This window comes from Hydra vulgaris, chromosome 02 (assembly GCF_038396675.1).
Source record: "Hydra vulgaris chromosome 02, alternate assembly HydraT2T_AEP".
Lineage (NCBI taxonomy): Eukaryota > Metazoa > Cnidaria > Hydrozoa > Anthoathecata > Hydridae > Hydra > Hydra vulgaris.
Window position 1 is genome coordinate 23,920,158 of NC_088921.1, and position 23,114 is coordinate 23,943,271.

The following is a 23,114-nucleotide window of genomic DNA, read 5'->3' on the forward strand; positions in this document are numbered from 1 at the left end:
CACAAATAATTTTTATATATAACAGACTGTCATTTAAAATAAACTATACATAAATCTTATGACTTTAAAAAAGTATATATATATATATATATATATATATATATATATATATATATATATATATATATATATATATATATATATATATATATATATATATATATATATATATATATATATATATATATATAAATATATATATATATATATATATATATATATCAGCTGGCAAATAATAATTTAAAAAATTTTTAAAAACCTGCAATTCTAATAATAAACATACTGCTAACAAAGAAAAATTAAAGAAAACGTTGTAAACCCTTTTTTGCAAACTTAAATATTATTTCTTCAAAAAAATTATTAGTCAACGTTTTTAAAAAATTCATAAAACTTTACAATATTTTGTTCTTCTATTACCACATAAATACATCATCTGATAAATCTAAAATGAAAAATGTAACAAATAAGTAAATAAGAAAAACATTACAAACAAAAAACAAAAATCAATGTATTTTATAGAGAAAAGCTGTTGTGATTTACCAGAGTAGTAGTTGTAAAATATTATCATTTCATGTTGTCTTTTACAAAATAATTTTTGCTGGAACATCAAAATTCCAAAATATTTATAGCAAAATCATGTAGTAAACAGCGCTAAAGACAAAAGCAGTGAATTTTACTAAAACTACCTATTTACCATTTTTAACAACAGACACCAACATGAAAATAAGCCAAATGTCTATAAACTCAAAAGATAACAAAAAAACATCACAGCAACAACACACAACAATAGCACACACCATAAGTTAATGTAATATGTATATAACATAACTTAAGTAAGATAACATTCATTATAACAGAACATAAGTAACAATATTAAGCAAAATGTTATTAAAATACATTATTATGTATTTTTAGAATAATTAATAATAAAGGCTTGAAAATAGCTAGACCTAAAGCTGTAATAGTTTGACACTAAACACTATCATGTAACTCTCTGTTATAAGTACATCACTTGGCTGGAAAAGTTGACAAACCTTGCTCTACACGTTTACCAAGTCACAGCACGTTTAAAACACGGAAACAACATAATATAAACATATATACCAACTATTAACACAATAAATGTGTTTAAATATGTATATAAAGTTTAATATATACCTTATATACATATTTAAACACATTTTTAAAACAATTATATAACACATATTAACACATACATAAACAATAAAAAAACACTTTACATTATTATAAAAACACATTGATAAAACAACTATAAAGCACTTATTACCACATACACATACGTATCAAAAAAGCATATATGCAAGCAATAAACGTGTGCAAACAAAAATTTTAAAAATGATGTGAGAAAATTTAAAAAGATTCAAAGTAAAGAAAAATATTCATTTACAAACAATACTATTTACCTTCTTTTTTTTTTCATAAGAACTGTAATCCTCATAACAAAATTTAAACTTTACATACAATTACATGTGACATGCCATATCAGTGTTGGCACTGACACAATTTTAATTTGTTTTTCTAAATTTTCTAAAAAAGAACAAAAATAGTTAATAGCATCACAGAAATTTCAAAGTAGTAATAACCAATTTTATGGAAATAGCATTAGTATAACTTTAAATAACATCCATACCCCTATTTTCTTTCTAAAAAATAAAAAAATAAAAATAAAACTGCTAATAGAAAAACTAAAACAAACAAAATATAAACGATTTAAAAAATTAAAATCCTTTCTACTTTATCTAATAAAAATGTATATATAGCTATTTTATATACTTACTTCAATTATAATATGATCTTAACGATGATTATTTATCTTAGTATGATTCTTTATGTAATATATCTAAAATAATAATTAAATTCCAAAAGGAAAAAAGTTTTAACTTTCTTAAGAGATCTTTCTCCAATGACCGAGTGCATTTTGAGAATGCGCTCATTCAAAGCCTAGTAACTAATGAAACGACGTTAAACATTAAACATTAAGCATTAAACGTTTCTGTAGCAATTACATTAAGATAATTCAACTATAATTTTTTTTTAACAACAACAACAATAGCAATATATTTACCAAAAATTTAGATGTGCCACATAAACTTGTTTTATAAAACTTCTTTTCACCTTCAATTTAAGGTTAAAATACATACAATCGAAATAATGGATGGTTTACTCTCTCATAGCCTAGCTAAAACAAGGAGAGCGACCATAGTACAGATATATCATATAGTTTTCTGGTATGCCAATGACTTATTAAATAAGTTAAGTTAATAACTAGTTACTGTCATACTTTAAAACTATATGATGTATCCATGCTATACTACCTTATGGTTGTATCTATACTATACTATCTATACTATACTATACAAAAATGCAATAATATTATTGAAGTATACACTTTAACTTGCATAACTAGCATAAAGAGAGAGCCTTTCTCTCACTCTCTCTGTGAGAGAGAGAAAATATGTGTGCTAATATAGATACAATATTCACAAAAATATGTAGTTAATTTATTTGTTTTTCAAACATCTTTTTTTGTTTTTAAATTTATAATTTTTTTTTTTGTTTTTTTTAGGTGCCCCAAGAAGTCCCAACGATCTTGTCACAGAGCACCGCGGAAGTGCATTTAACCAGAAAGTTCACGCCTCCTTTCTTACCGTGACGCAAAAATTTGTCCAGAGCTCGTTTCGAACCTCGATCTCCAGGATATGTTATTAACATCTATGGATAATTTAAATTATTAAAAAAAGAGCATTGTTTTTCAAAGCCTTGGTCAATAATATTGTTATTTGCAAATAACAAATATATTCTGTAATAGTTTAAATTGTTTTGGTAGATCTTTTATTTTGTATTTCTATATAAATTCTCATTGTTGTACTTTGTTATTGCAAAGAGCAGAAGTTCCATAAAAAATTCCTTTATCCACCAGTTAGTCCAAATGGAGTGATAGCACTTTTCACAATTCACTAGAATTATTATCTGTTGCTGTTGAAAATAGTATTACAATTTTTGAGATGACAGCATATTGTTCACACTGGTTGTAGCTATTAGATTGTACTGTATTTGATGTCTTGAAAACCTACTACAATACTTGTTGTTGTGACTTAATCAATACTTACTCTGTCAATGATCAAACTTTTTTATACTGTATGTGCCCGATTCACAGAATTAACTTTACTCGATCCATCAAATATAAGAATCATGTTTTTATTCGTGCAAAAATGGTATTACAAATTCTCAATCTGAAATATCACTGAAAAAAACTTACAAAAAACAAGTGGATTTTAATTCAAACTCAACTTTTATTAACTAATATTGAAATTGAAACTGTACGCAACGAAGTTAGGAATGTAGATTAATATCGACTAGATTAATACATTAATGTATGAGTCTAGTTGATATAACATATTATGAAAAATATAACTTTTCCATTACGTATTATGAAAAATACAATAATGTATTTTTCATAATATGTTATAGAAAAATTGTTGAACTTTTGTTTATATTTTTAGAATGTTCTTTATATTTCTGACAACATAATGTTTATTTATAAATAGTTTCAAATAAACTAATATGCTATTACTTTTAAAAGTAATTGCACATATATGCTATATAGGGCTATTCAAATAATAAAAGACACTTTTTTGCTGTTTTTAGACTCCCTTCTTTGTATATGTGACATTTTAAACAATCTCTCCCCGCCCTCTTTGTGACGTGACATTATTTTTAAACAATTATGTCTTTGAGTTTGTACTTTTTTTTGTTTAAGGTTTACTATTCTGCTGTGATTAGAATTTAAAATTTAAAAATTTTGTCATGGAACACTATGGCTAACCACCCCTTCTCCCATGTGATATTTGGTGACACTTTCAAACACCCCCACACTATGTAAGAATGTCACGTATTATTTGAATGGCCCCTATATGCTTTTGCTATATTTTTAAATATAGTAACAACAACAAAAAAATATTTGTAGGTAAATGTGAGCCCCTGTCTTTAAAAAAAGATGCATTTACTGTTTGGTCACATTGCCCTGTATGTATTAATAAAATAAAGAATTAGTAACACTAACTGCTTCCTTTACAAAATAGTTATAAAATATTTGCTTTAAATTTTGCGTAAGTTTTTGCCTAAGTTTTGCGTAACTCATGCGCAACCTTAACTTTACGCAAATGCTGCGTTTAACCACGCCTCCTTCCCTACCGTGACGCGAAAATATGTCCAAGGCTCGTTTCGAACCTGGATCTCTTGCTTATAAAGCAAGAACTCTAACTCTAATTTAATAGTTTGCGTAAGTTTTTTGTAACTTTTGCTCAGTTAGAGTTACGCAAGAGTTACGCAAGAGTTACGCAAAAGTTGTGAATCCGTACCCTGGTGAGCTTAACCTAGTTTTAAAACAATGCAATCGAAGAAGAGGGCTTGATGACAAGTTCTTAGGTTGCAAAAATTTATAAACATAAAATTTTTATATATATAGCTTTATTGAGAGTTTCTTTTTCTCTTTTTTTATTCTTTCGTAAAAAATTAAAGGAATTTTTCCAGAGTGTCATTTTTTGTTTGTTTCTTGCTACAATTTAGAAATTTATAAAATATAAAATTAACGTATAAAGTATAAAAATATAATGAAAATTACAAGTCATGAGCAAAATATTCACAACTAAATAAAGAAATTTACAATTTAATATACAGTATGAAGTAGGAAAAGATACTTTCTAGAATATATAAATGCACTAGTTCGGGCAAAGTTCTGCCATTAATAATATTGCGCTAGAAAAGTCCTGGAACAAAGAGACGGGCAAATACTTGATTTCTCAGTTGCGAGCTGATAAAATATTTAAGATGAAAGTTAGTTGTGCTGTAATAGAATGTACCTATAGTTGCTATAAGCTAAAAAATTTAAAGCGCGCTTTCACGAAGGGAAAATACTATCAGAGTGCAGATGTGAGTTACTATTCCGAGTGTATTGTTTCCGAATTTTGAAAGAAATAGCTTAAAAAGAGAACATTGGATTAGTCGATTTCACAGAGTTTCAAAGTGTTAGTTTTAATTCAGATGTTTTATCACCTATATTATCAGACCATACTTATTCATTGATTTAACCACTACCTAATAAATGTACTTCATGCGAATACAAATCTTTACTTATTACCACTTATGTCAGTAAAGCAATATGTATGTATGCATGTATGTATGTAGTATGTATGTATGCATGTATGTATGTAGTATGTATGACTCAAATATCGTTGTTGCTAATATTTTGCCAGCACAATATTATTGAAAATAGAGTATGCATTAAATGGTAATTAAAAAAAAATAGAATAAGTTAAAAATAAATATAAAAAATCAACCAATACTGAAATTACAAGGGATTGTAGTGTCAAGAAAAAGTCTGAGAAACTAGGATACTTTTTAATCTGTTGCGCTTGTACACACCTAGCCTATTTATAAACTTTTTTCATAGGGTCAAAATGTAAAACTTTTAAAACCAATTTAAAATATCTTTTGAGTCATCTATTGAACGTATTGATTGGACCAAAACATAAAACCTTTACAGCAATAAGTATAAAAACGAACAGTAAAAAAAACAAGTTAACTGTTTAACAACTTAATTAATAAATTATTATTTAATAAGTTAATAAACTAATAAATCAAAATAATATTTTGAAAGATTTTATTTTTCATAGCTGTATCTTAGTTTCAGCAAGTATACACTGTCACTTTTACGGTTACCGTCACTTTTATATGCACTGTCACTTATGCAATTACCGTCACTTATACATTTCTTTGTAACCAGGGTTGATCAAATAGGATATTTATGAATATACTTTATACTGGAAATTATTTATTTTCATATGTCCAAGTGTATTAGCCTTCACTTTGAAACCCCTCTAAACATTCATTCGATTAAACTTATCTCATTTTAAAATAATTGTTTAGGGATCGTCCATGAATACTCCATGATCGTCCATGAATATAACGCAAACTTTCACAATAAACAAAACAAAAAAGGTCAAAAGTTTTCGCTCGCAGAGTCTTAATTTCAATAAAAAATCAAATTAACTCTTTAAATTTTATGAAAATTGTCGCGTAAAAGAGCTAATATCTCCTACTTCTGTTTTTTAAATATACTTTGCGTTGCATAATTTATGAACGATCCCTTATGTACACACAGTGAACTCCCGATATCTCAAACACCGGATAACTCAAACTTCGAGTAACTCGAAGTACTTTCACGTTCCCCTTTAACTTCAATAATACTTTCTCATATTAATCAATCAATAACTCCAACCCCCGTTAGCTCGAACCATTTTATCTGTTCTCGTGGTTAATGTTCTTCTGATAACTCAAACTTTAGAAGAAAAATTAAAACAAAATTATCGTAAAAGTTATTATTATTTTTTTAATTAATTTAAACTTTTTCCCTCAAGCGCAGCCAAGTTTCCCGTCAAAATTTGAAAGTTTATTTAAACCGCGTTGCAATGTAAACACTATTAATAGTTTTGAAAATAAAAAAGTTTATAGTACAAGTTATGCTAACGTGCATTGGAAAAGTATAACAAAAGTGGCGTATTGTGTTTACATTTTACAATGGCTGCTGTTGCTGTAAAGAGAAAAGTTAACAAAATATCAATCAAAGAAAAGAACGCTGCTTTAAAGGAAATTGGAGAAAGATCTTTAAAGTCTCAGGTTGCTATGAAATTCGGCGTTTCAAAAAATACAACAACAACAACAACAACAACAACAACAACAACAACAACAACAACAACAAGGATATTTATTTTTCTCAAAATTTACAATCATATAATTATAGTAATATAACAGCAATAATAATAACAACAAGAATACCTATAAATAATAAAATATTATAATTTTATAAAATAGTATCATTATTAAAAATAAAATAAAAAAATTGATTGACAAAGAAGGAGTCACTCATGCAAAAACCTGATCAAAGGAGTAACACCAAATAACTATATTAATTATATTAATTTAAAAAATAATGATAATAACAATAATAACTTTATTCATTATTAGAGCAAAAGTAACAGCCAAAATAGTAGTATTTATAATAATTATAATAATAATAGTAATAATAAAAATAGCAGTAATAAAAATTATAAACAATAATGACAAAAACAATAAAATTTACAAAAATAGTAAAAAGAAAAAAAAATAAGAAAACTAAAAAAAGTTAATAATGATAAAAAGTTGAAATAGTTTTTTTTATAATTTATTCAAATTTATTTTGTCTTAAATAAAGAAATAAAGATAAATTATTTTGAAGTTTTAATTTTTCAAACTCATTCACAATGCACACAAGACTTCGACTCCATTCACTGATGCACTGATCTCTATTTGAATACTTACCATACCTCAAAGTTTTATAGGGAGGTTCATTTAGTTTTCCATTATTGATGTTTCAAGTTAAATGTGAATGTATAAATTGGGTTTCAGTGAAAAAGGTTGTAATAGACGAAGATAAATTTTTATTAAGGGAGTCAAAAACAAAAAGAAGATTTAAAGGAGTCATTTATTAAGGGAGTCAAAAGCAAAGCAAATCTAACTAGTGCTGACAAGTAGAAATTTGAAGTTTTTTGAAGAAGTTTCTGTTCAATGGAGTTGAAAATTTATTATTTGGATTGATTGACGCTGAGCTGGTAACAATTTATTAATACCACAGTTGCCAATTTGTCCCCAAACTTAACAACAGTAGTTGAGATGAGACTGAAAAATTGCAAAATACAGATTCTTAAAGGTAGTTTTATCAGCATAATAGCGAATTATACTTTTATACGCTTATATATGAATTATACGCTTTTAACATCAAAAATAAAGAAAAAATTTTCGAATCTATGAACACGCAAAGGAAAAAGTCAAAACGTATGAGAATTAAAAAAAGATCATTTTCAAATTTAGATAATCTTGCTTTTAAATGGCTTTTAAATGTAAGGATTAGAAACGCAGCAGTATTAGCATCAGTTCTGAAAGTAAATGCGAGAACTTGCTGAAAATAATAATATCAAAGGATTTTAAGCGTCTGATGGAAAAACGGATACAATGTTACTTTCAAGACGGTATGGGAGAGGGTAACTCTTGTACAGATGATATGATCACGTCATGGAAGGAAAAAAATCTCCCTACAATTTTATTCAGGTATAAACTTGTAAGTAGCACCTATTATAAATTATTGCTCAACCGGAAAGTTGAAAATTTAAAATCTTTTGAGCTCATTTTTTTACCACTGAATACCACGTTGAAATTTCAACCAATGGATCAGAGCGTTATACACTTTTTGAAAGTTTATTACAGAGGTTAGCATTATAAAGACTGGTTGTAGCTATCAAGAAAAGAAAAGATCTTCCGATATTTTTAATTTTAGATGCAATGGAAATGCTTGATCTTGTATGGCAAAAAGTAAAAACCTCTACTATTGTTAGTTTTTCAAAATCAGGAATTTCGAAAGATCAGCAAAAACCTGCCCATTTGGATAAAGATGGCAACCCATTTAAAGAGCTTTAAGATTAAATAGAAAAACATGATACCCTGATTTTTACCCTCCAGATACAACAGCTGAAGATGTCATGTCTGCAGATGAAAATTTAATGAGCACGGTACCTAACAGATGAACAAATGATAGAAGAAGTAAAAAAATGCAGCGAATGAACATGATGCTGATGATAAGGAAGAAAATAATTATGACAAATTTTTTTACAAAAAAAAGTTTGGAATATAAATATTAAGATAAGAAATAAAGCAAGTAAGTAAAATAAAATATAAAATAAATAAGAAATACACATATATTTTGATAGAAGAAAACAATATCTCGTACTCACATATGATTTTTACGCTGAATTCGGATAAATAGTTTAAATATATCACAATACCTCTCATAAAGTGTTGATAAAGTAACTAAAATTAGTTATAGACTTTAGCTTTAGCTCTACATAAGTTGTCTAGAATTTCCATTTTAAAAGTCACCTGTTTCTTTAAAAGTTATTTGTTTCTTGTTTAAAAAGTGATGGAAAGTTATGCGTAGACTTAAAATGAAAAAACTTTAATTTTGAGTTAAGTACTTTAAAAACTATTTCTAATTCTAAATTATAGCTTTCAAAGAACTCTTTTTAATCTTAAATTGTATCTCGTATACCTAAATGCACATTTTATGGATTGATTAAAACAGACAATTATTCACTTAAAGTTTTGAAAAAATCTTTGCACATTCAAAACGATTTAAGAGAAATTATTTGAAACTTAAAGCATTTAAATTCTGTATTCGCTTTTTTCTGACGGAGCCCTAATGTAAAATGTATGTAAGTAATAAATCTATGCTTAAACTCCTAATTTTAAACTAGGGTTTAATAAATAGTATAGAAAAATTGCATAAAAGCAAACAAAGAATTAGTTTGATTTTGAAATAGCTTAAGCTTTCACTTATCAGACACAACACGTTGTTTTAACAATCCGTATTAAAAACTTGATGACGCATTTATTTGGTGACTCTTTTCAGATAATCAGCCAATACCTGGGTTGAAAAAATATTTATTGACTGGTCTTGTTTATTGAAGGAGATATAAGCAATACTTTTACAAAAATTAGTTTACGTAACATGTCAAGTAACTGGAGTTAATAAATTGATTTTTACAAATTAACTTAACATTTGCTTTTTTTAAATACTTTTTGTGTTTTAAAACAACCAGGTAATCAGAGCCTCCTATCAAGTTAACCTTAATCTATTTAAATAAGTATTATAAATTTAGTTTAGTAAAAATGATATCCTATTTGTTGCAGTGCTTTTTTATAAGTTGTAATAAGTTGTCTTTTTAAAATTATTGTCAACGGGCTTGATAGCATGTTAGCATTAGTTTTATAAGTTGTGGTTGTTTGCTGTGTTGTTTTGCACTCTCTAAGATAACTTTATTGAAAGAACTGTTATTAGTTACAACAGATTAGATGTTTAGTACACATATTTTTAAGCTCTATGTATATAAATAAAAAATATCACTTATAAATATGTAACTTTACAACTTTTAAAATAAAATAACAGTTATAAGACTCTAAATAAATGTTTAAATAAATGTATAGTTGTTTGATAATTCGGATTACAAAGTTTATTCTGCATTTTAATATGTCTGAAATGATTTATCCTCAAGTCAATATGATAATCCAACTTTTTTTGGACATTTTTCAGACTTTTAAAGATAAAATAATACCAAGCTTTAAAGGAAAATGAAGTTAAGATCAAATTGTGATTATAAGATGGCAGGTAAACAAAGGAAAAATAAAATAAAAGAATAAAATGTTAAGAGTGAATCATTTAAATTTTTCCAAAACAAAAACGCAAAAATTTTTAAGAAACCGTTAAATAAATAAAACTGTTATATAAAAAACAGAAAAATAATTAAAGTTTTATGTGTTTTTAGTTATTATTTACTGTTTATTTACCTTTAATTTATACCAATAACATTTTTTCTAAAACCTACTTAACTATCTCAAAACTTCTAAATATTTTGCTTAAAGTTTATCTGTAATGGTTGGTTACGTTCATTAGCAACGGGTGATTAAATTAACTAATGAGGGGCGTCTAATGGTTGGTTACATTCATTATCAACGGTTGAATAAGTTAACTATTGACGGGAGTGTCTAAGTTCATTCGCAATATGTTTAAATTCTTTGCTTTTTATAAGCCATTGTTTCTTACACAACCTCCGTTTCTGGTCATGCAACCCTAATTAATTCTTCCCTATAAACTTCATTTACAATGTTTAGGTACAAAAACCAATTTTATCTCAAAATTTCGGTATTTCGAATCCATACAATCGCTTTATATGAAAGTAATATACGCGCACAAAAGATCAGTTATTAGGTTTTCTCTATTTTATGGATGTAAGAGAATACACTTGTTGCTTGTTTTGAAAGTTTTTAAATAAAATAAAAATAAACATAAACTTCTTTATCGTAAACAGAAGCGAAACGAGTGAAGCATGCTAAACGAGTGAATTTTGAAAATAACAAAGAGCATGCAAAACCTTTTATTTTTTTTAAATTTTGTAGCTAAATGTATATTTTGCCATAGATCTCATAAAATTTCCTAGTAAATGCCAATGATTTTATAAAAAAAATTCAGTATATAAATATTCATTGCTCAAAAGTTGTAAAAGTTTCATGTAAAGGTTTCATATAAAAGTTAGATTGAGCAATTTTAAAATTCACCTCATTTTTGGATTAAGTTTTTATTATTTAATCTAATAATATTAACATTAAAAACTGACTTGAAAAATAAAAATAAAAACGAAAAAAAGTAAAAAAAAAAAAAGTATAAAATTAAAGTATAAAATTTTTTAATTGACTTTTATAGATTTATTCATGGCTCATCTTTTCTACCTTATTTTCTATTTTATTACTTTTTAGATTTTACAAATTTTTCTTCATTTTCTTCCTTTTCTTTTATAAATATGATATAAAACGGTTCATGGTAACAAGACCATTTGGTCTGTTCACTAAAAACCGCACATCATTGAGTTAGACTTCGTGAATAAACAATGGATTTCTAAGCAACAAAAGAAACAATAGTTTCTAATCGTCTCTAGAATGCTTATCTTTGGCAAAATTTGACAAATTTTATTTTTGTAAAAACTTAATTATTCATATTGGGGAATTTATTTCTTTTCAAGAACTTTAAATTATTTGTTAAATTTGCAAAAAGTGTCCGTCAGCAAGAATACTTTTTTAATAATGATTTTAGAATTTAAAAAATGATTTTTATGTAACATAAAGATTGAATTTTGCACTTTTGTCCTATAATTTCGAACATTTACTTTTAAGTAAGAAATAAAACTTTTAAGAGGTTCTTTATCAAACATCGTTTTCTTGTTGAATAAATGTTTAGTAAAATACATTTTAAAATTTAATGAAAAATTATTGATTCTAAGGTTAAATGTATTGAGAATACAAAAATAAATAAATTAGGATTTGATTAAGCGAGAAATGAGCAATTAAAGGAGGGACTTAAAACGTTAGGAGACGCCAGTTGTTTATTGTTTTAAGTGCCTTAATCAAGATTTGCAAAAATTGCGCAAATAAAGATATTTACTTTTTTTCAAATCGTAAACACATAAACTCGCAGCCTCGATGTCAATGGAAACTGTTTGTAACAACGGCATTCATGAATAAATTCGAATAAACGCTGCATTATTCATTTAGATAGAGTCACAAAAAGTTAATAAGATCATTACTATCAAAATGTTGCGTTCAAAGATGATGAATGTTTTAAACTTTTTTACACTGATTTTTGTGTGTATAAATGTTTTGTATGGAATAAATTCGCAAACCTGTGAGAGCAATTACGCTCCGCAATGTCGTAAGCTATATAATCAAACAAGATTTCCTAACAATTTATCTCATATTTCTCAAGAAGATGCAATATCCGGATTGGACCATTACACAAAGTTAATTGAAACAGGTTGCGCTAAAAACTTACCGTTGTTTTTGTGTTCAATTTTTATACCCATGTGTACTATGTTGGATGAGCCAATTTTACCATGTCGGTCTTTATGCGAAGAAGCAAAGTTTGGCTGCGAAGGTATACTAAAACGAGTAGACTTACCTTGGCCTGAACAACTTGATTGTCGTAAGTTTCCAAAAGCAGAAGAGGGAGTTATATGCATAGGGCAACCTAACTTGAAAACAAAAACTTTGCACAAAGGTTAGTAAGTTTTAAAAAATTACTCAAATCAATGTCTCAAACATTCTAGAAAATTTAAAATCATTTTTTCTTTAACATTTTACTAATTTAGTTTTAGCTTATGAAAATACAAAGCCTTATGAAGTAAAAACTCATCTCCGGTATTACTCTTTGAATTTTTTTCGAAAATGTTTAAAATAGTGACATTCTGTGAAAATGCAAGAAACTCTAAGTCGTTTTGTGCCCAACCCATAATTTATTTCTAACTTTTTTTTTATTAATAAGCATATAAATCACACAAAATGTTATACCAGTTATTTTAACTAAACGTTATTAAATTGTTATTCTTGGACACCTGAAAACCCTCAGGTTATTTAATCATGCTAAATTCATAATTTAATTACTGATCTATAACATTTTCCTTCAACCAATGAATATTAGAAAAATAAGCAATGATTGTCACTTTATAGTATATAAAATATCCTAAATTTATAATTTATATTTTATCCTTAATTTATATCTACAGTTCTACCCTTTTCTATCTCTCTTTATTTAAATATATATTTTTTTATTACTCCAATCACACCCTCAACATACCGCTGACTCTCACATTTCATTCTCTAATAGTATCATCGAACAAAAGAACAACAGTCACCGATGATGAAAAAATCACTCTTCAATGTAAGCAAGCAAAGTTAATTTCTATTAAAAGAGTAAACCATGTCAAAAAAGTTGGTTGTAATCGTGCGGTTTCTTTCGAAACAATGCAAACTTTATGTAATAATGAATCATCTTGCAAGTTTCAATTAAAAGATCTTGCAGAAAATAAAAAACAACCAGCCAGCTGCGATGTTGAAAATGTTGGTCCAACTGTTATAAAATACGTATGCTTAACGAGCGAAGGTATGAGTCATTCTTAAATCAATCAGTTTTTTTAATTTTAACTGATACATTTTATTATTACCATTTTTTAAACTTATTGTTCTTGTTTGTTGATTTATTATTTTTATTTTCAGTTTTATTATAATAAACTATTTTTTCAACACTTAATAATGTAATTTTAATGTATATCTTTTAGAGCATTCTATAAAGGAAATAGAAGTAAAGCACGGAGAAGATAAAAACATTGCTTGTAAAAGCAATTCCTATCATTTAAGAATTAATAAAGTTTCATTTGCTGGTAAAGATTGTGTTTCCCCTTTAGCATTGTGCGCTGTAACTCAGAGTTGCGAAGGAAAACCAAACTGCCCGTTATATGCCGATAGTTATTACTTACCTACCGCGTGCAAAGATCGTCCGGATTTAAAAGTTGAATATTTCTGTAAGAGAAATTCAGGTAAAAATTTATTTTTGCTACTAAATATTTATTTAGTATATATGATAATATTTTTTGATGAAGTTTTGTTAAACAAATCCAAAGCTTATAATTTTCTACTATTAATTCTTATATAAAAGAGACAGAAAGAAGTTTTCTTCAGGTCTATTGGTTTATATTGAAACATGCAGTTAAGCAAACAAATAAAATGACTTATGATATATAATATGTTTAACAAAGTAAAAATATAATAAATTTTTTTTTTCTAGTGAAATCTTAAAAATAAATTTATTGTATTATGATGAAGTTTGATTAAAAAAAAAAAAAAGAAGAAGAAGAAAATTTAATAGAAAATAAACAAAACTTGTTAAGTTCAACGAAGAACTGTAAATTTTGTACAACCGCAAAAAGATAACAGGAAAAAAATCTGTTTCTTTAGACAACCACAAAACAGTTTTTTTTTCTTGTCTAATTGCGGTCGCAAACTCAGAGAGTTTACAACCGCAAAACGACATTTTTGATGTTACATATTTTAACTTATGACCGCAAAAACACAATAAAATTTTGATGAGTAACATTTTCATTTATGACCGCTTTGAGAGAGACAATATTATTTTGTTGAGTCGCATTTCTAATTACAAACACAAATAGGTTGTTAATATTTATCAAATTAGACCGTGTTTTAGACATATTCTCGATAAGGCTCAAAGTAAAAAACTAAATAGACCTTTATTGTCTATGGAAGAGTATATATGTATTGATATGACTCAAGTAAGTATTTTTAGTTTCGGGATTGCTCATTATCAAATTTTAAAGTATTTAAATTTATGTCATCTAGACGGCTTGAGAATAACACAATCGTATATGTACAAATTTTCTTATTTTTATAAAGACTATGCCTTAAGAATTTTTGTACTTTAGCTATCGCGTACTTTAGTTATCGTGTACTTTAGTTATCGTGTACTTTAGTTATTGTAAACCCCGACCTAATCCTTAATCAAAAAAGTTGTGTGTCCAACTTTGTACTGCCTCGCATGTTCTGTTTTTTATGTTGGATAATAACAACAGGAAGTTTTTACGTCTCGAATAATTACGTACTTTAGTTCATTACGAATTAGGTACTTTAGTTCATTTTAAAACTACTGTTCTTATAATATAATATATATAATTTAATATATTTAAAAAAAAGATAAATTAAAAAGTAATTTAAAGTGCATTATTAGTTTGTTTGGTTTTTTATAGGATTATTTTTAAGCAGGATTGTTATAAACTCAATTATTATTATGTCTTCTTATCTGATTGTATTAGCATTTAAACCCAATTGTTTTATAAACGATACAACTTCTATTAAGATGAAACATTAAAGGCTAAAAATTATGAATATATTTGTTTTTTTCTTTGCTTTTTTTATTTCTATAGCTAAAAATCTTAAATCTACACATCAAAACTATTCACTTCTCTAATTAAAATTGCTTATCTTTGTTAAAAGAAGAAAGCCCAAGAAATTAAGGTTTAATAAGATAAAATATTTTTTATGCTAAAATTTTGTATTTTTATTTTAAAATAAAGAATACCAAACTTTGAAGAGCTAGTAGGTTTAATGTGCGTCATCAAACTTTTTAAAATCCTTGAATAAGTTTTAAAAGGTTTCAATATACATAAGCATTGTAATAAAATATTAAAATGTTGTTGCGGTTGCGCCTTATTTTTGTGTTTTAAATGACAACAACGTTAAAACATTTTATTAACTGTTTTATTAAAATATTGAAACTTAAATCTTACGATGGTAATTGTATAATTTAATCAATTATATTATGTTAACGTGTAATAATTTAGTTTATGTTATTGGGATTATTAAATTCTTTTTTCTTAAAACAAATCATTCTTTTTTACTAAAGAAAAAAAGGAAGAACATCGGAAAATAAGTAATAAAAATTAAATAAAATCATCAATAAGTATAAAGTAAAATAAAAGTTATATAAAACTAATTTAGTTTAAGGCCAAAAACAACATAAGCCAAAATAAAGCTAGAAGCATAATATGTTCATGGAACCAATAAATAAACAAGTCTGGTGTAGTAACGCATGTCCTTGACGTTGCACCACTAATTCTCCACACTTTTCTATTTATAACTTCTGACATATTGACTTTGCTCTTCGTTTAATGTACATTCCAATGTTAATATCAAGTATCGCAGTTTTTGAAATTTAATGATTTTTATTAAATATTTTATTTAAAAATTTCATTCGATATGTATTTTATGATATAAAAATACTGTCATCGTTTTAATATTTTCTATTGTTTTAACAATATTTTTTTAAATAATAGGATTTATTTAGCTTTTTCAAATATTTGAAGTCGATATATTTTGCTGACGTGAAATGAAGTTTTACTGTGGCGTCACACTAAAAATGAGGGCATACACATTGTTTAAATAGGCAAATCTATGCATTTAAATCTATTACGGTTCAAATAAAAAAACTTTTGGGAAAATTATTTTCCTTAAAAGTATATTTGAACTTAGGTGAGCAAAACAAACCTTATAGGTCAATTTCCACTAAAACGTTTTTTTACGGGAACGGGATAAGGAAAATAATCACGTGAGCATGCGTAGTTTTCTTCGGACAAGTTAAAACTTATATTACGCATACTCACGTGATTATTTTTCCCTTTCCTTTCCCGTTCCTGTATAAAAACGGATGAGTGGAAAGTCATCATAAAACACATTAACACGTGTATAAATGTATGTATGCATATATATATATATATATATATATATATATATATATATATATATATATATATATATATATATATATATATATATATATATATATACATATATATATATATATATATATATATATATATATATATATATATATATATATATATATATATATATATATATATATATATATCCGCGTAATATAACTATTTTAGAATCAGTTATTGAACGAGTTGGATATGCTGGATTGGAATTAACATGCAGCAGCGGGAAAATATTGGTAATACGTGCAGAGCCAGACATACCACCAGCATGCAGTAATGAATTGCAATGTTTTGTTAAACTATTGTGTGATAAAAAAACTTCGTGTATACTTGATAAAACATCACTATCGCAATGCAGCTCAAGAAAAATTAAAGTACAATACATTTGCTCATAAACATTGTTTTTATTAAATAAAGATAAAAATCACGTGGCAAAAACGATGTCAGCTTTACTGATCAAAGCCTTATTAAAACAAGAAACTATTCAAAAAGTGGAGATTTTTCATCTAAAGATAACTCCATACAATATTATTATATTATTTATAAAGTCACAAATAAATAATAATATTAGTGTAAATAAAATATAAATTAAAATTATTAAAAAACAATTAAAATCGAAAAATCAGTGTAGATTAGGTACCGTACGTCATTTCTGTCTTTTACTCAAATAACACATGAAGCGCAAAAAACATTGTGTTTGAGTAGTTTTTATAGGCATCCTGATTTCACAGCTGCAAGTTATTTTCCGTCTCTTGTGTACCAGTGGAAAAGAGAAAAACCGATAGACGATGAACCAAGTAGCTTGTAAACCGCCCGCTTAAACCACCGACTGCCCATCAACTTAAACGTTAACCGCAATCTCAAGAGCATTAATCAATAAATGGATAGCGGTAAAAGGATCTTCGGTATTAATCGCACTTGTTCTTCGATGCCACTTGGCATTTCCGTTAAAGAGATCTTTCTTTTTCTCTTTTTGAACTTGACGGTGAGCGTCTAACTGTTTCTTGCGGTTTAACAAACTGTAAAAAGACAGTACTTTTTGTGAAATTTTTTTGGTGTTTTTAATATCCTAAATGGAAAAAAAACTAGATTTGGAAAATGTATTTAAATTCATAAAGTTTTTATTAAAATAGAAATTTGTAAATAATTTTGCACAAACAGTGGTCGTATTTCATGTTTTTATATAATATTAACATATTAAATACTTCTCTAGTAAAGCGGCTTAATTAAATTCAGGATTCAAATTTATTTTCAATTCATCCAAGCTCAACGATAATTCAAATTTTTTAAAAATAAAAAACTTTAAAAAAAGGATTTTTTTTTTGCTAAAGATGTTAATGAATATACTGCAGATCAAAATTTAATTTGATATACAATATAACAATGCAATATCTATTTTGAAATTAAAATTTTAGGATATTCTAGGCACTTTGCATCCTTTTTTTCAGAAGATAATGGAGACATTGTAGAGTCTCGTATAATTCTAATAATGCAAACACGATAAAATATTGTAACGTGTCAATACACACAAATACACATAAAACAAATATTTACATAAAAACTATAGATATTGTCTACTTATTTGCTTTACATTTTTACATTTATTGCTTAATTATAAATTTTTTATTTAAAATTAAAAAAAAAAAGATTATATTTTGATAAAAAAACGGGGTGCGAAAAAAACAATAGATTCATGCATCGAATATATCATGCCAACAATGGTGTGATATATAACAGTGTGGTGTATAACGTGATGAAAATAATCACATCAAATAATGGCACACCAATAATACATCAACATTAATACATCAATCAACATTATAATCAACATTATTACACCAATAATACATCAATCATACATTCAAACCAACAATGTCTCAGATCATCTATTTATTTAATATTAAGTTGAAAACTATTTGCAATACTATTAACAACCTAGCTGCAGTTACATAATTGCATACATAGTTGCATACCTAGTTGCAGCTACATAATTGGTGTATATAAAACTAATAATCCGAATCCATTTGCAAGGTTCCTTGCAGTGCAATGCAGCCGTTTCCAAAATAAGACTTTTCTTGGTCTGCTTTATAAACATTTTAACATCTGAAAAACTATTTCAATCAAACATTTTAACATTTCAGGTGATATTTATAATCATTTGGCTTTCCACTTGAATACTACACAATGTGCATTTATAATCATTTGGCTTTCCACTTAAATAATACACAATGTGAATTTATAACTGCTTGGCTATTCGCTTGAATAATACACAGTGTATATTTATGACCATTTGGCTACTACTTGAATACTACGCAAAGTGCATTTATAGCCATTTAGCTATCCATTTGAATACTACACAATGTGCATCTATACAATAATAGGATCATAAAGTGTAAAAAAGAAAGTGTTTGCGCAAAAATACGTTTTGGTTTTAATTTTTAGTAATTAAATGGTTTCATTTGTATTTTTATTAGGAAATATTTCAAAATCACACTATTTAAACTACTGTTGCACATTGATTGATAAAGGTCATAATTGTTGTTAGTGACTATGATTATATATTCTCTGGCTCAAAAACCTTTGCAAAATATTGTTTATTTCATTGGGTTCCGAAAAAGTGAAAATTTCGGATTGATGACTTGATATTTTAATTACAATTTTAATTGGTTAATGATTATTTAATAAATAAGTTCTGGAGAACACTTTTTTTTGCAAGAATTCGACAGTAATGTTATCTGGACCACAAGCTGTTAAGTTAAAGTGAGAAATAAAGAACAGAGTGAATTAGATTACTCCTTTGGATGGATCAATTTAGCGAATAATAAGGAAATCAATACTCATATATAAGGTAGATAATTGTAAGAAGTATGAGGAGAAACTGAGCATAAGCTGGGATCAGAGACGTGATATAGGTCAAAAAGCAAAGGGCAAAGATTTGGTTTGCTAAAACATTACCTTTTGCTTATTTGACAAATCAAGTCGCAAATCTGAGTAGGAGATTGAAAAAATTAAAAGTTTTAAGGTTTAGTGTCAGCATAGCCGCTAAAAACAACAATATAGGCAGATAAATAAAAAGAAAGAGTTTGAACAATTTGATTAGAAATAAAATCAAAAAGAGTGCAGGAAGAACGGAAACTATAAAAAACAAAAAGAAAACTGAAACAAAAGCATAAAATATTACAGTCGCAGAATTCAAATTTTAATGTATGTAAATGCCCAGGTCAAGCGTGTGACAATTGGAGTATTTTCAAATCAAAAGAACAACAATTTTATTTGCAAATCAAAAGATCAACACTATCATTTGCAAATCAAAAGAACAACACATTCATTTGCAAATAAAAAGAACAGCACTTTCATTTGCAAATCAAAAGTTCAACACTTTCACTTGCAAATAAAAAGATCAACACCACTATGAATCAAATCAGCAATGCAAATTCAAAAAGACATCAACACTGAGATCCAAACAACCAAATTTAAATTTGTCCGATAAAAAAAAGTAGGTCTGGTGAATTTAGCATGAGGTAAGATTTGACGGATGAAAATTGCTTCAAATATCACAAATAAAAGATGTAAAGATTTTAGATGTGACAATGGTGTCTCGATAAAAATACTCATTTTGGGCAGATATTAAATGCACCTGGCTACTGTCTTGTAGAAGGTCTCCTAGACAAAGACTTAAGGGGTAAACAGATTCTATCTGTTGACCAGCCTCGCACCCCTTCTTTATCTATTAGGCTGGCCCAGATGTATTTTTAATAAATTGTTTCCAGTTTAGGTTTTTGAATGCTGGATCTTCTTGACTTATGGGTTTTGCTTGTGTCCCTGTTTTTATGACTAGGCAATTCATTCTTTTATTTCCTAATGAGGGTACAGCTCTAAAACTCAGTTTTATGGCTTAGAGGCTGGCTGGTAGTCAGGTTTACCAAACTCTGTGGTAGCTCTCAGAGAGACTGATTCCATCAACAGCTGAAAAATATCAAAGTATTAAAAGTGCCATGTTGCGCATGGATGGCGCCCCTGTTGGTACTTTTGGTGTGCATTGCGGAGGCCACATTTGGAGCTCTTTGTTACAGCTTAGGGTTTATTAGTAGTGATACGGCAATTGTTTGGGCTATTAAACAGTGTTATGAGTACTATCTATGCTTTGAGTCAAGTTCTTCAATCTAATTTAACTATGAATAAAGTACCAAAAACTATAAAACACAAAAAACCATCACCATTATCAAGTTCTCTAAACCTATCAATCACTAATATTCGTGGTCTTCGAAATAACTTTTCTTCTGTTGAGTCTTATCTCTTGCAAAGTTCACCAGACCTATTTGCTCTTTGTGAGACTAATTTAAGTTCAGCTGTCTCATCTTGTGATCTTAGTGTTGAAGGTTATCTACCTTTAATTCGTAAAGACTCCAATAGTCACATGTTTGGTCTGGGCATTTGCATTCGTAAGAATTCACCCATTTGTTGTGAAACTAGGTTTGAATCCACAGACTATTCTTTCATGTGCTTTCGTTTAGCACCACTTCACTCTATTGCCTTTCTCTTTGTTCTATATTGCTCTCCTTTATCTCAAGACTGCACTCTTTTTGATGTTATTTCTGATCATATTGACCAAGCCCTCTCTCTTTATCCATCAGCTAATATAGTTGTTGTGACTTTATTGCTCACCACTCTGAATGGCTTGGCTCTAGTGTCAGTGATTCTGCAGGATTAAAGCCCACAACTTTTGCCTTTCTCAATACCTAACTCAAATAGTCAACTTTCCAACTCGCTTTCCAGACAACCCAAATCATTTACCTTATCTACTCGACTTGTCTTGTTTCTGATCCTAGTCAGTGCTCAGTTTCTCGAATTTACCCTTAGGTGAATGTGGAGAAACTGAAAACTATCTCATTCTTCTTCATCACCTGAATCCCCTTATTGTCGAACCTCTTACAACTACAGTAAAGCTGACTGGGATTCTTTCTGTGATTTTCTTTGTGATGGCCCTTGGGTAGAAACCTTTTGTCTTCCTGTTGACAAATGTGTTCTTACATAACTTCTTGGATTCAGGCTGGCATGGAATCTTTTGTTCCCTCTCAACGATTCCAGGTCAACCCTCATTCTCCTCCATGGTTTTCCTCACACTGTGCTGCTGCAATTGCCAATCGAAACCGTTACTTTCATATTTATCAGCAAAACAATTCTCCAGAAAACAGACGTCTGTTTATTATTGCTAGAAACAATTGTAAAAAGGTTTTGTCTAACGCCAAAACCTGCTATTCTCAGGTCATGAAATCTTGTATTTCATCTCAAAAATTTTTTTTCATTAATATTATTTCTTGATTCCACTAGTTGCGTTCTACCTGATATTGCCAACAACAAGGTTGATCCATTGCTTGACATTCATATCACTCCAGCTTCTTTATCTAAAGTGATATCCTGTCTAGACTCTTCTACAGCTTGTGGCCCGTTTAACAACTATTCAACAAGTGCTTATCAGAGTCTTGTTTTCCAGCCTGCTGGAAAGCAACATCTGTTATCCCTATCTTCAAAAATTCTGGAGAGCGATCTGATTTGTCTAACTACTGTCCCATTAGTCTTCTTCCTATCATAAGCAAGGTTTTTGAATCTTTAATTAACAAACACTTAATTTCTCATCTTGAATCTAATAACTTACCTTCTAACCATCAATATGGATTTTGATATTCTTGTTCTGCAGCTGATTTGCTAACAATAATAACTGATAGGTTTTATCGTGCATTAGATAAAGGTGGAGAGGTTAAGGCCATCGCTCTTGACATTTTAAAAGCTTTTGATAAAGTTTGGCATGCTGGTCTTCTCCATAAGCTTTCTTCTTATGGTGTATCTGGCAACATCTTTAAGATTATTGATTCCTTCCTTTCCAATCCTAGTATAAAAGTTGTCCTCGATGGACAGCACTCTTCTTTTTGTTCTGTAACTTGAGGGGTTCCTCAGGGTTCTATCCTTGGCCCTATACTCTTTCTAATTTACATTAATGGTCTTCCAGATATTTTCACATCTAAGGTGGCATTGTTTGCTGATGATACTACCATTTATTCTTGTTGTGATAAGAAATCAACACTCTCTGATTGCTTGGAGGGGGCATTTGAGCTTAAAAAGGATCTCACTTCTGCTACAGCATGGGGCTCACAGTGGCTGGTGAACTTCAATACAGATAAAACTCAATTTTTTTTCAGCCAATCGTTATTGCAATAATTTAGTTCTCCCTATATTTATGAACGGTGATGTACTCGATGAGTCACCTACTCTTCATCTTGTAAGATTAACTCTTACTTCCAATCTTTCTTGGAAGCCATATATCAAATCAGTTGC

The 23,114-nt window shown here is 27.9% G+C and overlaps 2 protein-coding genes and 1 long non-coding RNA gene across 3 annotated transcripts in view; 1 reads left to right on the forward strand and 2 right to left on the reverse strand.

Annotated features, from left to right (window-relative positions):
• Window positions 1-264: 264 nt before the first annotated feature.
• On the reverse strand, window positions 265-1,552 carry LOC136076451 (uncharacterized). The gene is made up of 3 exons (XR_010636280.1): window positions 1,425-1,552; window positions 541-651; window positions 265-442 (listed from the first exon to the last, which is right to left on the reverse strand). It is a non-coding gene; the product is annotated as an uncharacterized LOC136076451 (long non-coding RNA).
• A 10,562-nt stretch (window positions 1,553-12,114) lies between these two features.
• On the forward strand, window positions 12,115-17,939 carry LOC100213271 (uncharacterized). Its single transcript, XM_065790354.1, has 4 exons — window positions 12,115-12,715; window positions 13,322-13,597; window positions 13,773-14,030; window positions 16,953-17,939. The coding sequence occupies exons 1-4, from the start codon at window positions 12,253-12,255 to the stop codon at window positions 17,174-17,176; spliced, it is 1,221 nt and encodes a 406-aa protein (XP_065646426.1). The 5' UTR covers window positions 12,115-12,252; the 3' UTR covers window positions 17,177-17,939.
• Window positions 17,623-23,114, reverse strand: part of LOC100214999 (abnormal spindle-like microcephaly-associated protein homolog) — a 106,177-nt gene continuing 100,685 nt past the window's right edge. The window contains exon 27 of the mRNA XM_065790353.1: window positions 17,623-17,850. Coding sequence (XP_065646425.1) covers window positions 17,623-17,850 — 228 coding nt within the window. The remainder of the gene's footprint in view (window positions 17,851-23,114) is intronic.

Bases quoted from the DNA above. Each gene is read 5' to 3' on its own strand.
- LOC100213271 (XM_065790354.1), top strand. From the start codon at position 12,253: ATGTTGCGTTCAAAGATGATGAATGTTTTAAACTTTTTTACACTGATT. The intron at 12,716-13,321 runs GTTAGTAAGTTT...ATTCTCTAATAG, and splicing joins AACAAAAACTTTGCACAAAG to TATCATCGAACAAAAGAACA. The intron at 13,598-13,772 runs GTATGAGTCATT...TATATCTTTTAG, and splicing joins CGTATGCTTAACGAGCGAAG to AGCATTCTATAAAGGAAATA.